The sequence below is a fragment of the Heterocephalus glaber genome, unplaced genomic scaffold (assembly GCF_053883595.1).
Source record: "Heterocephalus glaber isolate CG9 unplaced genomic scaffold, H.glaber_assembly_v1.0 deba00001472, whole genome shotgun sequence".
NCBI lineage: Eukaryota > Metazoa > Chordata > Mammalia > Rodentia > Bathyergidae > Heterocephalus > Heterocephalus glaber.
Genome location: NW_028258315.1, coordinates 69,966,405 through 69,982,574, shown reverse-complemented (window position 1 = coordinate 69,982,574; position 16,170 = coordinate 69,966,405). Strand labels below are relative to the sequence as shown.

The 16,170-nt window shown below is 42.4% G+C and overlaps 1 protein-coding gene across 2 annotated transcripts in view; it reads left to right on the top strand.

Annotated features, from left to right (window-relative positions):
* Window positions 1–16,170, top strand: part of Gpd1l (glycerol-3-phosphate dehydrogenase 1 like) — a 71,629-nt gene that overhangs the window by 41,368 nt on the left and 14,091 nt on the right. For both annotated transcript variants that reach the window (XM_004857823.4, XM_021238682.2), the window contains exon 5: window positions 8,680–8,792. In XM_004857823.4, the coding sequence (XP_004857880.1) occupies window positions 8,680–8,792 (113 nt within the window). The remainder of the gene's footprint in view (window positions 1–8,679; window positions 8,793–16,170) is intronic.

Below are 16,170 nucleotides of genomic sequence, written 5' to 3'. Positions count from 1 at the left end.
AAGATATAGGCCTAGTTTTAATTTTTGGCAAGTTGAAGCCCAGTTTTTCCAGGACCACTTATTAAAGAGGCTATCTTTCCTCCACTGAGGGTGTTTGGCCCCTTTGTCAAAGATGAGATAGCTGACTGTTTGGAGTTGTTTCTTCATCTTATAATCTGTTCCATTGGTCCTCAGGTCTGTTTCTTTGCCAGTACCATGCTGATTTTATCACAGTAGGTTTGTAGTATAGTTTCAAGTTGGGGGTTGTGATACCCCTGCCATGTTTCTCTTGCCTAGAATTGCTTTTGCTATTGTAGGTCTCTTCTTGTTCCAAATGAATGGATTTGTTTTCAAGGTCTGTGAAGTATGTGCTGGAATTTCAACTGGGATTGCATTGAATCTATATAGCAGTTTTGGAAATATGGCCATTTTCACTATGTTGGTTTTTCCTATGCAGGAGTGAGGGATGCCTTTCCATTTTTGATATCATCTTTGATCTCTTTTTTCAGAGTGCTATAGTTTTCAGAGTAGAGGTCTTTGATTTCTTTTGTTAGGTTGATTCCTAGGTATTTCAATTTTTTGGATGCTATTGTGAAAGGAATTGTTTGTCCCATTTCTCTCTCAGTGAGTCTGTTGTTCATGTACAGGAAAGCTACTGATTGTTGTGTGTTGACCTTGTATCCAGCTACTTTACAGAATTGGGTTATTAAGTCTAGAAGACTTTTGGTGGAGTTCTTGGGGTCTTCTATATACAGTATTATGTCATCTGTAAATAATGACAATTTGACTTCTTCATTTCCTATCTTTATTCCTTTTATTTCTTTCTCTTGTGTAATTGCTGTGGCTAATGTTTCCAAAACTATATTGAACAGGAGTGGAGATAGTGGACATCCTTGTCTTGTTCCTGATTTTAGTGTGAAGGATTTCCGTTTTTGACCATTTAGTATGATATTGGCTTTTGGTTTTTCTTTCTTTTTTTTTTTTATTTGGTACCAGGGATCGAACTTGGGACCTTGCACTTGCGAGGCAGGCAGTGGAACCACTGAGCTAAATCCCCGGCCCTTTTTTTTTTTTTGGTACCAGGGATCGAACTCGGGTCCTTGTGCTTGCAAGGCAAGCAACAGAACCACTGAGCTAAATCCCTGGCCCGGCTGTTGGTTTTTCATAGATGACTTTTATCAGATTGAGGTAGAGACTGTCTATTCCAATTTTTTGTAGGGCTTTTAACATAAATATGTGTTGGATTTTGTCAAGTGCCTTTTCTGCATCTATTGAGATGATCATTTTTTTTGTCCTTGGCTTTATTGATATAGTGTATTACATTGATTGATTTGCCTATGTTGAACCATCCCTGCGTCCCTGGGATGAGTCCCACTTGGTCAGGGTATATATCTTCTTGATGATCTTCTGCATTCTATTTGCCAGTATCTTATTAAGGATTTTTGCATCTATGTTCATTAGTGAGATTGGCCTATAGTTCTCTTTTTCAGTTGGGTCTTTCTCTGCTTTGGGGATCAAGGTGATGCTTGCTTTGAGGAATGAATTTGGGAGTATTGCTTCCCTTTCAATTTCATTGAATAGTTTAAACAGTAGTGGCAGTAGTTCCTCTCTAAATGTTTTGTAGAATTCAGCAGAGAAGCCATCAAGACCTGGGCTTTTCTTAGTTGGTAAGTTTTTAATTACATTTTCAATTTCATTGATTGATATTGGGTTGTTTAGAATTGTTAGGTCTTCTTTATTCAACTTTGGTAATTCATACTTATCTAGGAATCTGTCCATTTCTTCTGTGTTTTCCATCTTATTTGCGGATAGATTCTCAAAGTAGGTATTGATGATCCTCTGGATTTCTGCTGGATTCATTGTAATTTCATCCTTTTCATTCCTAATTGCCTGGATTTGGACCTTTTCTTTCCTTTTTCTGATAAGGTTGGCTAAAGGTTTGTCAATTTTGTTTATTCTTTTGAAGAACCAATTCTTGGCTTCATTGATTTTTTTTTTTTGTATCATTCTCTTAGTCTCCATTGCATTGATTTCTCCTCTGGTCCTTATAATTTCCTCTGCTGTATAAGCTTTGGGTTCGTCCTGCTCTTCTTTTTCTAGAAGGTTGAGGTTCAGGATGAAGTTGTTTAATTTGTCTCACTCTGTTTTCCTAATATGAATATTCACTGCTACGAATTTCCCTCGTAAGACTGCTTTCATTGTGTCCCATAGATTCCGATATGTTGTATTATCATTGTCATTTCATTGTAGGAACTGTCTGATTTCTTCTTTAATTTTCTCCGTGACCCATTGGTTATTCAGAAGTGTGTTGTTCAATTTCCATGTGTTTATGAAATTCTTGCGGTTTCTTTTGCTATTGATCTCCAATTTCATTGCACTATGGTCTGATAATATACAAGGGATAACTTCATTTCCTTTGCACTTACTTAAGCATGTTCTATGAGCAAGTATGTGGTCTGTTTTGGAGAACGACCTGCATACAGCTGAAAAGAATGTGTATTCTAATTTTGTAGGGTGTAGCACTCTATACATCTGTTAAGTTCATTTGTTCAAGAGTTTGATTGAGTTCTAGTATTTCATTGCTTGTTTTTTGTCTAGTTGATCTATTTGTGACAGGGAGTATTGAGGTCCCCCACTACTATTGTATTAGTGCTTATTTGATTTTTCATGTCTGTTAGTGTTTATTTTAAGTAGTTGGGTGCACTAGTATTTGGTGCATATATGTTTATGATTGTCATCTCTTCCTTTGGATTGTTACCTTTACAAGGATGTAGTATCCTTCTTTGTGACTCTTAATGAGTGTTGTTTTGAAATCTACTTGATCTGCAAAGAGGATAGCTACTCCTGCTTTTTTTGGGTTCCTGTCTCATGGAGTATTGTTTTCCACCCTTTAACTTTCAGTCTATGAGTTTCTTTTTGAATTAAGTGTGTTTCTTGTATGCAGCATATTGTTGGATTTTGCTTCTTGACCCATTCTGCCAATCTATTTCTTTTGATTGGTGAATTGAGACCATTAACATTGATGGTTATAACTGATACATATTGACTTATCCTTGTCATGACTTTTTCTTTTTGCTGGATTCTCCCCTTTTGTGTTTAATTTCTTGTCGTGCCCCATGGATTCATTCTGCTGGGCTTCCTGGGCTTGTGATCCTCATTGTCTTTCCCTAAGACATTGTGTAAAATTTTTTGTAGTGCTGGTTTGGTATTCATGAAGTTCCTAAGGTGCTCTTAGTCATGAAAGTATCTTATTTCACCATCAATTTTGAAAGATAGTTTTGCAGGTACATCATTCTGGGTTCGAGGCTGTTTTCCTTTAGAGCTTGGAATATGTCAATCTAAGCTCTTCTTGCCTTGATGGTTTCTGCTGAGAAGTCTGCTGTGAATGTGATAGGCTTTCCTTTGTATGTGATTTGTTTCTTTTCTCTAACTGCTTGTAGAATTTTGTTCTTCTGTTGGGTTTCTAGAATCTTAACTATTATATGCTATATGTAGATTTTTTTTGGTCAGGGCTAGTTGGAGTCCTGTGTCCCTCACTTTTCTATATGTCAAGTTCTTTTCCCCTGCTTGGGAAGTTTTCTGCCATCACTTCTGTGAACAGTTTTTTTTATGTCATCTGCGCTCTCTCCTGTTTTTTCATTGACTCCAATCAGTCTTGTTATTCTTTGCATCATCTAGCAGCTGCTAGATTGATTTCTTATGGTCCATTACTATTTTAAAGAAATTTTTCTTTTCCTGGTCACTAATTGCAATCTTATCTTCTATATCTGAAATTTTGTCCTCACATTGGCTCATTCTTCTGCATAGTCTTTCAATGTAGTTTTTAATCTCCTGGAAGTCTGTTTGCATCTGTTTTATAGATTCCATTTCTTTCCTATGTTGGAATTCCATCATGTTCCTCAGCTCCTTTATTTTTTTATCTGTGTCCTCTCTACATTTATTAATCATGTCTTGTTCTATGGGCACAATCTCTTCTGTTAGCTGAGAAATTATTTCTGATTTCATTTTTTCTAGATCCTCTTTCATTGCCAATTCAGGGAGTCTGGATGGTTGAGTATCAGATTGTTCCATCTCATTCCCCTTTGGGGTTGCTTTAGGTGATCTGGGAGTCTGGTTTTGAGACTTGTCTAAGTGTCTTCCTATTTCAATGGAGGGGGGCTGCATATGTGCTGCTGGTGCCTGTGCAGCTCACCTCCTCAGCACTGGGGGCGGTGGTACGGTGGCCCAGAAGTTTCACCTCCACTTCGCTGGGAGCAGCTCTGCTCCTTGGCCTCCAGTTAATGTTTTTATGCATCTGCAATTTTTGTGGGGTTTTTTTCATACTGGGGATCGAACTCAGGACCTTGTGCTTGCCCGGCAGGCACAGTGCCACTGAGCTAAACTCCTGGCCCTATCCATCTCCCATTTTGATAGAGCTTGTGAAATCTTTTTTTCAAAAAGATTAACAAGTTATTTCAACTCAATCCTATTTGATGCTAGTCCTTTCCTAGTTGGTTGGAAATGACTGATTATTTGATTGTTTGTAAGGCTGAAATTAATCTCTGGTCTCTGATTTAAACTTTATACCTACCTGCAGATTTTGGCTAGCATGCTTACCTGCCACTTGCTCTGTCTGTTGTAGGAAAGTTGCCAACTGGCTGGATTAGGCTTTTTCATTTGCAAAGACACACTACTGCCTGGAGTTGTACCTTTTGCCCTCTGGCTATGTCCCCAATACATCCCTGACCTCTCTTTGGGTTGTACTGCAGTTCTCAGCATTGTGGAAGACAATGAAAGGCTAGCAAGTTTCCCAGATTAAAGATGGCTGGTGAGACCTAGCCACTAACTGCAGCCCAGGACCCTGGGCTGGGTCCTAGCTGGGGAGGGAAGGTGGCTGCGAAATACAACCTTGGGGTGGCTGGTGAGATGTGACTGTGGACTTGTGTGTTAGATAATAGAATCACAGCAACACAGACTTTCCTGCATTTGATAATTACACTGTGGTTTTCCAGATCTCCTTTCTTGATGACATGAAGGACCAGCTAATTTTTAATTATGATAGATTCAGAAATCTTGATCCACCTGTGTTTTCCTAACCCATTAGGTTACAGATTTCCCTACAAGAAGAAATCATAGCTGTAATCCTAGCACTGAAGGAGACTGAGCCAGGAGAATGGCAAGTTCTAGTCCTGCCAGGGCAATTAGTGAGACCCTGTCTCAAAAAATATAAAGGACTGAGGATGTAGTTCAGTGCCCCTGGCTTCAATTCCTAGGTCACAGCAACACAACCAACCCCCCACCCCCCCAAAAAAGCAGGAAAATGGAAGGATTTTTAGTGTACTTTGAATTGCTGTCATGGTGAACAACATTCCTTGTGGTGAGATCTCCCTTCGTGTGGGCTTTACCATTGAATCTGACTTAATCATTCCACAGATATTTTTCAAAGCCTATTATGTGTCAAGCATGGCACTAAATGTCCAGGATACATAAGCTCCTTGTGGAGCATCTCTGCAAACAAACATGGAGTCAGAGACTGAAATGAGGCTTTGGAAGTTGAATTACCTAAGTTGATCACTGAAAGTTGGCTTGACAGATGAGATTTTCCTGTCCTTCGGTTCATGTTGAGTTTAGGGTATCCCTTCCACGTGACTCTTGGGCTTGGTTCCTGCCTGCCACATCATTGCCTATGACTGCTAGTCATAATACAGTTAGTGCTTTCATACCCATGATTTAAAATAACACCCAGCACTTAGGAGACGGAGGCAGGAGAATCACCCTGAGTTTAAGACTAGCCTGGGCTACACAGCAAGACCCTGTCTCAAAACAAAACAAAACACACCACAACCCCCAAAACTACCAAAATAGTAATTCTTTTTTTTTTTTTGGTACCAGGGATGGAACTCGGGACCTTGCGCTTGCGAGGCAGGTACCAGAACCACTGAGCTAAATCCCCGACCCCCAAAATAATAATGCTTAAAATGTACATTTGAGAAAATGTGAACTTGCCATAAATCAAGCCCACCTTTCTGAAGGACAGTTACTTGCAGCCACAGAGGAGCCCACAGACCCTGCCCTTTGTATCCATGGCAGACTTGAGCCACTTCCTCCACCTGGGCCTCAGGGAGCTCACAGCAGCGACTGAACTTCCAGCTGCAGACAGTGCAGGCAGTGACTTGGGCACCCTCCCTCCCTCCCAGCAGGCTGGAGCAGGGCTTGTCCTGTGGTGAGGGACAGCAGAGGCACAGGACAAGAGAACGCTCTGTGGGGCGGGGACAGACTCACCCGCCAGATGAGGAAGCAGCATTGCACAGAGTCACCTAGGCGCCTGGTGGGCTGTTGAAAAGAGGAAGCGCACAGGTTGCTCAAGCAGACACCGTTCCAATATTTGGAAAAGGAGAACTCAGCTGAATAAGATAATGGTAATGTCCTGTAGAACAGAAAACGAGTTTCTGCTTATTGGGCATGGATATTTTAAATGTTTTATTATGGAACATTTTAAAGAACTAAATGGGGTAAGATAGTGAAACAAACCTTTTATATCCATCATTGGAAATGGTTCGCTCTTGGCCAGGCTTATTTCATGTACACTTCACCTCTCCTGGGCTGACTCTCTGTGGGTGCTGGGAGCACACCCAGGGCCTGGTGCCTGCTAGCCAAGTGCCCTACTGCTGAACTACATGCCCAGCCTGATTTTGACATTGACTGTATTATTCCTGGCTGTAATTTTAATTGTTGACAATCTTGCCCCGCCATTGGAAGTGCATATCTGCATATACCTGGATCTTTGTTGCTATCTTTTCTCTTCCCACAGCCAAGAGGTGGCCTAGCACAGAGTCAGAGCTTGGCCCCAGAGCCAGAGCAGCATATGGGTTAAAACTTGGGCTCAGCTTTCTAGCTGTGTGGCCATGGGAAGTTAGTAAACTCCTCTGGGCTATAGTTTCCCTGTCTGTCAGTGTAGAAAATCATAATCCCAAGCATGCAGATGTCCTCTGACTCCATGCTGTCTTTGGGATCTGTGAATGTTGTTATGATCCAAAGACCTTTTCCATATGATTCTTATATAACTTCACAACCATTCTGTATTTTTTACTGTATTTCCCCAGGACCATTATTTTACTCTTGGGGAGCCGAAGCTAGAGGAGGTTCAATCAAAGGTTTGCAAAGTTGTCTTTCCCTTGGAATCACCTGGGTGACAAATGGCAGAGGAATGAGACCACCTTAGCAGGCTAGTGGAAGGCAACGAGACACAGACGAACCTGGGTGCAGGTCGACTGAGGGTGACAAAGCCGCCAGTGACAAACAAAGGACAGGCAGAGAGTTTTATGGGGGATTGGGAAAGGGTCTGGCACATCTGTCACATACAGAGGTCAGAGCAAATATTTGCAGCTGGGGTCCACACAGTGATAGAAGTAGATGTATGGATGTTTTCAGGTAACTTGGCACCGGGAAGCTGTTGTGCTGTACTTTGTAGTCTTATCTCTTTTCTATATCACCTGTTCTGTGTTCTGACTGCCTGAGGAGGCACAGCCTGTATCTAGGCAGAGCTGGCACAGCCTGGGTCTGGTCTTCAGCCACTGGAAGGAGCAGTGTGTTTTTCTGAGGGCTGCAGTGTTTTGTGTCTGCTAAAACTGTAGCTTGGAATTAACATATTTATTAACCAGGTTATGGCCAGATCAAGCTTGACACTGGGGAGCCCCCAAAACTACCGATGCCTGCTCTATTCCAGAGACTGTGATTTAATGGGGCTGAGATGTGGGCTGGGTGCTGGTGTTTGTAAAGATCCCCCAGGGATTGTAAAGTACAGCCGAGCTTGGGGACAGCTGCTTTTCTACCTGGGGGCAGGCAAGGCCCAGCACCGGAGTCCTCCATGTGCTTCCTGCCATCCCTGTGTGGAGCCGTTGGCTCAGGAGCAGGACTAGGATGGGAAATCTTACAGTCCTGACTTCAGAGCCCGGTGGGGAGAGTGGGTTTGGTTAGGCCCACCTGCACCCCACCAGCCAGAGCAGATTTTATATCAGACTTTCTGTATAAGGTTTTACTTTTATTTCTGTTTGCTTTTCAGTCAGAGGTCTCCAAAACAAAGAAAATTTTAAAAAATAATAAATATATGAAAACCACTAACCATTCAGCATATTCCAGGCACTCTCCCCCATAGAGGGGACTATAGCAATAGCAAAAACAGGTACTTTTGACTGCATTTCCATCTTCCAAAATTAGGAAAACAGAAAGTAGATTATAAGATCCACACACATTATATTCCTTTATATACATATATATGTATATATGTATGTATGTTTGTGTGTGTGTGTGTGTGTGTGTATGTGTTTTTTGGGGGGGTTTTTTTGGTTTTTTTTTTTAAGGAGAGAGTCTTGCTAAGTCACTAAATTGCCCAAACTGGGCTTTAATATGTGATCTTCCTACCTCAGCCTCCCAGAATGCTCAGATTACAGCCTGTGTCACCACTATATTCATCAATAAACTATATTCAAAAATTATATTTATTCAATAAACTAAATATATGTGTCAAATTATAAATAATCCTCTGGTAAATTTATGGGATAGCTTTATTTTCTATTTCTGCTCCTAGATCTGTTCTAAATTTTTTGCAATAAACACGTTACTTTTGTAGTAAGAGAAAGGTTACTATTTTAACCACTGTTGGGTATGATCATTAAGATTAGAGACTGTTACTAATTTCTTTGTTTCCTAACCTTTCAATAGGCAGCAAAATCATGGAGAATGGGCTTCTCTTCAAAGAACTTCTGCAGACTCCCAATTTTCGAATTACTGTGGTTGATGATGCGGACACCGTTGAACTTTGTGGTGCTCTTAAGGTAAAGTCAGCCTTGTTATTCTGACCTGAGGAGAGGGGCTATGCAAGGCCATAGCTGCACTGTTGAGTCTAATCCTGAAGAATGGCTTTTGTGTTCCACAGTGGCTTTGGGGAGGAATAGTGAATTGAGAGCCTTCTTTGTAACACTGTTCTGTCTTTCCTGGGTGCTGAGTTCCTCTTTTATTCATGGTTTGCTTTTGTTTGTAACTATGGGAGAATTGTGATGTTTTTATTTTGTTTTGTTTTTTCTTTTATCCTATTGCCTCCCTCCCTTAATGACCCTTCCCGTCCCTGTGTACAAAAGCTTTGTTTCCATTTTTTTCCTTCTATTTTCACCTTTTTTTCTCGACCCTTCCTTCCTTTCTCCCTCCCTCCTCCCGTGTTCCCCTTCCCATTTGAACATTTTCTTCCCATTTCCCGATATCCATTATACATTTTAGTCCTTATTTCCACTTTCAGTTCCTCACATCAGAGAAACAATGCATTATTTAAACATGTGTCTCCAATTTATTTTACTTAAGAGCATGGTCTCAAGGTCCATCCATTTAGCTATAAATGTCTGAAGCTCATCCTCCTTAGTGGCAGAGTAGTACTCCATTGCTCCACTGGATATAAAAAAATACATTTTCTTTATCCATTCATCGATTGACAGGCATTTGGGCTATTTCCAAGATTTAGCTTTTACACACTGTGCCACTATAAACATGAGTGTGCATATATCGCTGTGATATGATGTTTTAATTCTTTTGGGAAGATACCAAGAAGAGGAAAACTGGGTCAAATAGAACCTCTAGTTTTAGTTTTTTGAGGAATCTCCACACTGATTTCCACAGTGGTTGCACCAGTCTACACTCCCACCAGCAGTGGAGAAGGGTTCCTTTTTCCCCACATCCCCTTCAACATATGTTATAATTGTTCATTGATTTCTTTTTTTTTTTTTTTTTTTTGGTACTGGGGATTGAACTCGGGTCCTTGCACTTGTGAAGCAGGCAGCATAACCATTGAGCTAAATCCCCGGCCCTCATTGATTTCTTGATAACTGCCATTCTTTCTGGAGTGAGATGGAATCTCAGTGTTGTTTTAATTTGCATTTCACAAATGACCCATGAGGTTGAACATTTTTTCATGTATTTATTTGTCGTTTCTAATTCTTCATCTGAGAAGTGTCCATTCATTTCAGATGCCTACTTTTTGATTGGGTTTTTAAATTTGGAGAAGTCTGATTTTTTCAAGTTCTTTATATGAGAATTGTGGTGTTTTGTCCTTTGGGTAGGTGGCACCTCTGGAGTTTGGTGTTCCTGGGGTTTTATCCAAGAGCAAATGTCTCTGTTCCCTCATCTGTTTTATAGGTATGTTATCCTGAGCAGGAAAAGGAACTTGTTCCCTCTGAATTCTGCTGCTCTCCTGGTTTGGTGGTTTGGTTGATGGTTCTTTTTAGGGAAAAAAATAGCCTGCTGCTGACAAGAGGTTTTTCTAAGAATAAATAGTTAATCTTTGCACTCCAGAGGGAAAAGGGCAGGTTGAAGACGCAGTCTTGTGTGATCGGCTGTTAGGGAATGTTGGAGTCAAAGTCACAACAAACATAATCGTAGGTCCAGTTGGCAGATACTCAGAGTTGATGAGTGGGGAGCCTGCATTCTACAGAACAGAGCTAGTGTTCCCAGAAGGCACTGGGATTGTAATGTGATGGCAAGGAAACAAGAGGGAAAAACTGATTGGTTAGCGTCGTTACTTTTAGTTTAAAGGTTTAAAACAGAGGATTTCATTATTATGCTAGCTCAAGAAGAATGGACTCTCCTTTCAGGAATGGAATTTCTTTTTCAGGAAAGCCTGGCCTGGTTCAGAATCTCTGAGTCCTAAGATTTTCAGTGTGATTAAGTTGTACTAACCATGAGTGACTACTTTGGTTTGATCTGGTCTGTGGGGAGGGAGCTCAGTCCAAAACGTTCCGTGCCCTAACTTTTAAGTAATAATAGGAGGTAAAGGGATAAGTGTCTGCCCCTGTGTTCCTGACTCACCCACCCTGTCTTTGTTTTATTTTGTTTTTGAGACAGCGTCTCCCTGTGTATTCCAAGCTTGCCTTGAACTCCAGGTGATCCTCCTGCCTCAGCCTCTTGAGTGCTGGGACTACAAGCATGTGCCACCACCTGGCAGTTTGGTTTTTTTGAGACAGGATCTCACTGTGCAGTTCAGGCTAGCCTTGAACTCACTATGTAGCCTCAAACTCTTGGAAATCTTCCTGCCTCAGCCTCCTGAGTGCTGGGATGACAGGCATGCGCCACCACACCTAGCTGTTACCAGTGCCTTTGAAAGCCTTGGACACAGTCTCTGTCCTCACTGTGGGAAACAGCTATCAAGCAGCTGTGCTGCAGCATCTACCTGGCCCTTCCCCTCTGTGAGCCAGAGTTGCTGTAGCTGACATCTACCAAGAAAAGAAAAGGAAAAAGCAAACAGTTCTCAATAAGAATACTCCATTTGATTCACTTTTGAGTCATCTCTTCTACAGCAAAAAGCTACTTTTTAGCCATCGGAGCACACCTAAGGAAGGAATTGACAGTGTGGCTTTGACCTGGCAGTGTCAAGTGAGAATTGCCAAGATTGAGAGAATGCAGAGAACACCAGAGTCCAAAGAATGCCTTCCCCCTGATTATCGTAAATTGTACATCTTTTTTTTTCTAGTCAGGATCTAAAACCACTTTCTAGAATTAATATTGCATGTGGTCACGATACACAATGAGCGCTTCAGAATTAAAGTCAGTTAAAGGCCTGGGCTCCCCGGCAAGCAGCACGCATCTGTATTCTACGTTTTCTTTTTTTTCTTTTTTTTTTTTTTTTGGTACCAGGGATCGAACTCCGGTCCTTGTGCTTGCGAGGCAGATGGCAGAACCACTGAGCTAAATCCCTGGCCTGTGTCTGTATTCTAAATGTGTATGTAGAGGGATATTCGTTACCTTCTGCACAGGCCCTGTTACACTTAAGATGCCAGCTTTGGCAGCTTTGTTTATTTTTCGTTGGTTGAGATTTTTATGTGTTTCTAATAGTTCTCCATTAAACTAATGACCACTTGACAGCAGGAAGCATTGAGAATGCCTAATTGCTCAGCCCCGGCCACTGCCACTGAGCTGCTCCAAAGCTGTTAAGTGACTGGATGTTTTTCAATCAAAGAAGCTGTGAAATTCTGCCCAGAACAAAGGGTGCTTGGTGAGAAGATTCTAGATCGAGGGTTCAGGAAAAGCATCTGCTAATGGGAGCCCACGCTGGTCTTGTGTTTGAACTTCAAATGCCTTTTCATTTTTCCTGGCAGGAAGCCTGTGAGTGGATTTGTGCCACTCCCGTGACAGAGTGATTTTCGGGTGCAGGCAGGATGGAGCTGGAGGGCCACTTACTGTTCCTCCTCTTTCACTGTCCTCTACAGGTTGCCATCAGAGCTAGAACTTTTTTTTTTCAAACAGAAGCCAGTACAATGGTCATTGAAACCAACTGAGGTAGGCTAGAAAAAAGTAAAGATAGGTAGAAAGGAGCCAAGGAAAATCATAATTTTAAGATTGTACTTTTAGGAAAAACGGCAATTTCAGGGCACAATAGTTACTCAAGCCTTTTTCCCTTTCAGGAACACCCCTTTCCCCCATCTCCTGCCAAAAAAATCTTAAGGGACTTAAGGCACAGTAGGCCTGTGAATTGGGCTCTGGCCCTGTGCTGTGCACCTGAAAATCACCCTTCTTCCTGCAGACCTCCATGCTCGGGGATGCAGCAGTGTTAGTAGGCAGCAGATCTCAACTTCAGACACACAGCAATGAGCCCGTAGTCCCAGCACTCTGGCAGACTGAGGCAGGAGAATTGTAAGTCTGAGCCCATCCTGGGCAGTTTAACACGAGCCTGCCTCCCTCAAAATAAAAACAGACTGGGATGTAGCTCAGTGTGAAGGCTCTTGGTTCAGTCTCAGCACTGCAGAAAACACACACACACACACACACACACACACACACACACACACACACACAAGCACTTTGCATTCTGACATAGCCTGCCCGGTGGGTAACTCAACAGTAGAATATCATCCACCTTGAAGACACCCAGAGACCACATAAATATACCCAGCTTCAGACCATAATGTGCCTCTGTCTCCAGGGCCTACATTCTATTCTCTCTGAGTATGTACTTTTGCAATTCTGCCTGATAAACTATTTTGTCTCTCACTGAAGTGGTTTGAAAATTATTTTCTGTGATGAAAGTAGCAAACCTACAACCTACCCTGTGGGTAGGGTAAGTTGAAGTCCCCATCTCCTGTTTGGGGACCATCTGGTGTGTGGTGACACAACCATTGTATCATACAGCTAAGGAGAGCGAGCGGCAAAGTGTAAATGACTGGTGAGCAGCAAGTATTGGCACAGCTGGAGTGGCATCAGCAGTTTAAGAATCTTAGGTGCTCTCCCATTACTGTGTACAGCTTGACTTTTCTGGTTTGTATCCAGACATCATGGACAAAAGGAAGCTCTCCCTTGCCAGAGCCTGCCAAAGTGAAGACAAATGGCCCAGTGTTCCTTTCATTACATAAATAATAGTTTTGTCAGGTTTGACTGATTATAAAAGCAGTCACGGTCATTGTGTTCCATACAACAGAGAAGTACAGAGAAGAAGTGAAAATCGCTGACCCGCCTATGACCATGACCTCTGCTCAAGTCTGCTGCATGCTCTTCCACCCTTCTGAGCACATGACATATATGCATGTCTCCTCTAAAAAACAAAATCTAGGCCTCACTGTTCAAGTAGTTCAGTATGTTTTACTTTTTCACCTTAACAATTTTAGTAATCTTCTCCCTACTAGCCAATAAAAGAAGTTCATAATCTTTTTTGTACTCGAAAGCATGAGGGCATGTGACTTACTAAGAGAAACAGAAAACAGCTCCCTAGAAGGATAAAAAAATCCAGAGGAATTATGTGTAATCATTTTGTACCAGTACTTTTTCTGCCTTAAAAATTCCTTTCATCTCTTCACTATTAAAAAGCTAGCTCTTTTAATCAATAGGAAAAGTATTTTTTGTTTTGAGTCTCATTATGTATTCCAAATTGACCTTGAACTCAATATATAGCCCAGGCTGGCTTTGAACTCCCAGCAGTCCTCCTGCCTCAGCCTCCTGAGTGCTAGGATTACAGGAGACTGCTGTCATACCTGGCTTGAAAGCATTCCTTTTTTTTTGGTACCTGGGGATCAAACTCTGGTCGTTGCGCTTTCAAGGCAGGCAGCGGAACCACTGAGCTAAATCCCTGAGTATGCATTCTTTTTTAAATAACTTTATATAAACTGTAATCATGTAAACTGAATCTATTTAAAGTAAATAATACAATGGCTTTTGACAGTAATATATTGTCAAAAGACAAAACTACACAAATATAGCTATGGGTCTAATTGACTTTTGAGACTCTTGAGTGCCAGCCTTGTGCCTTGTCTCTAGGGCCTTGGTGTGAGTGAGAGAGCAGGGCCTGTATAGTCCAGCGTGTGGCCACTAGCTAGATACAGTGATTTATGTTTACATTCAAATTAAGTAAAATCTTTTCCACAGAAAGTGATTATTTATTGTTTATAGAGCAAAATGAGATGCTTTCATAATCTTTTATTTTGTAGTGAAAATAGAACTTTTAGAACTTTCCTAAAATATGCTTTTGTCACCTGAGGAAGCAGCACTTCAGCATGGGAAACCTCCAGAGGCAAGTGCCGGGCTGGACGACACAGCTCACAACCCCCAACCTGTGACAGGGCTGTTTGATGGGCGCAGCCACTGCTGCGCAGCAGGGCTTGCAGATGTGGCTGGTGTCTCCTTGCCCTGCCATCTGTGGTGCTCCTCCTCCTGCAACCCCTCTGGGCTCTTTCTCGCCACTCCCCACCTTGCATTCCTGCGTAGGGCCTTCCTTCATTAGTGAACATGAATCCCTGGGTATTGTTCAGTTCCCTTTGGCAGAAAGGGTGAAGGCCTGGAAGACAAGCAGTGGTAGAACTTTGTGTGTTGGGGTTTGTTTATTTCCATGTTATCCATGAAGGCAGCTAGAGTGGCCTGGGTTGCCGTCAGTGCCAGCTGCTTGGAGTTCTCCAAGTACAGTGGAGAACAACTCAGGTTCCACAGATGGAACAAAATAACAAGGCGAAACAGTAGAAATGCTTGGCAAGGGTGTTAAATTTTTTTTTTTTGGTAATTTTGCTGTGCTAGGGATCAAACTCAGGGCCTAGACCATGCTAGGCAAGTGCCGCATCACTTAACTCTATCTCAGCCCAAGGTTGAGCCTCTTATTAGCATCACAGAGCCTGCGCAGCAGAAATGCTAACACATGCACCAAGGGAGCTTGTTTTGAAGGGATGCCCTGCTCCACATCCCCAAAAGCAGGTATGCCTTTGTGCTTCAGCCCAAGGCTGCATCCAGCTCAGCAGGGCCGATGTCCATGCCTACCCTCCCTCATCCAGAAGGTAAGGTCCATTCAGCCCAGAGGGACAGCTAGGAGCTAGCAGCAGCAGGGCTGACCCTCAGCCACGTGAGGAGCACTAGTGTTCCCCATCTTGATCTGGATGTGAGTCATCTGTGAATGCCCGTGCATCTCTGCTTTTCATTCTTGTCATAAAACTGCTCTTGGGGTCCGCTACACCAGGTCTCAGTAGCAGCACACTGTCCTCATGCCTCAGCATCATTGCCTCTCATTAAGTTTTTAAAATTAAAAATTCAGTTTCTGAGTCACAGTCACCACAAGAGAAAGGCTTAGTGGCCACACGTGGCTAGTGGTGACTGTGTTTGATAGAGCAGAAACTTGTTTTGGACATTGCAAGCTAAGACAGCTTCCTATCAGTGTGCCCAGCTTGGTGGGACAAATGTGGGCTTGACTTTGACCTCCCATGGCACCTTTGCCAGGCCTCTGCAAATAATGCATGGTACCGTTCCCGGAATACCCCATGCTCTACAGACAGTGTGTCCTCTGAGGTCAAGTGCATTAGGATCTGGCCCCAAGAAGAGTCTGTTAGACTGGCAGGAAGCATTGGATCGTGCCTGGGTTCCAGTGGGGAATTCTCCCTAGGTGGTGGTGCAGGAAGAAGCATAGACTGGTCCTCTGGTGTTTCATTATTTCTGTGGATGGTAGGAGAAAAAGAGGAATTGATCCCTGTGCATTGTGCCCCAATTCAGAACTGCAAAGTCTGCACTTCAGGGGTGGGTGATTGCCTGAGCATTGCCCTAACCCAAGAAATGAGAAAGGTCTTAAGCACGTCTGTCTTCTGGAATTCATGGTACTTTTAGCTACAAAGAGTTTAAAGCAGATTTAAATGCCCAGTGGATAATGATAACGTTCACAGCCCAGTGATCTCAGAGGACATCTGCTCAAATGCTATTCAAACACGCTCT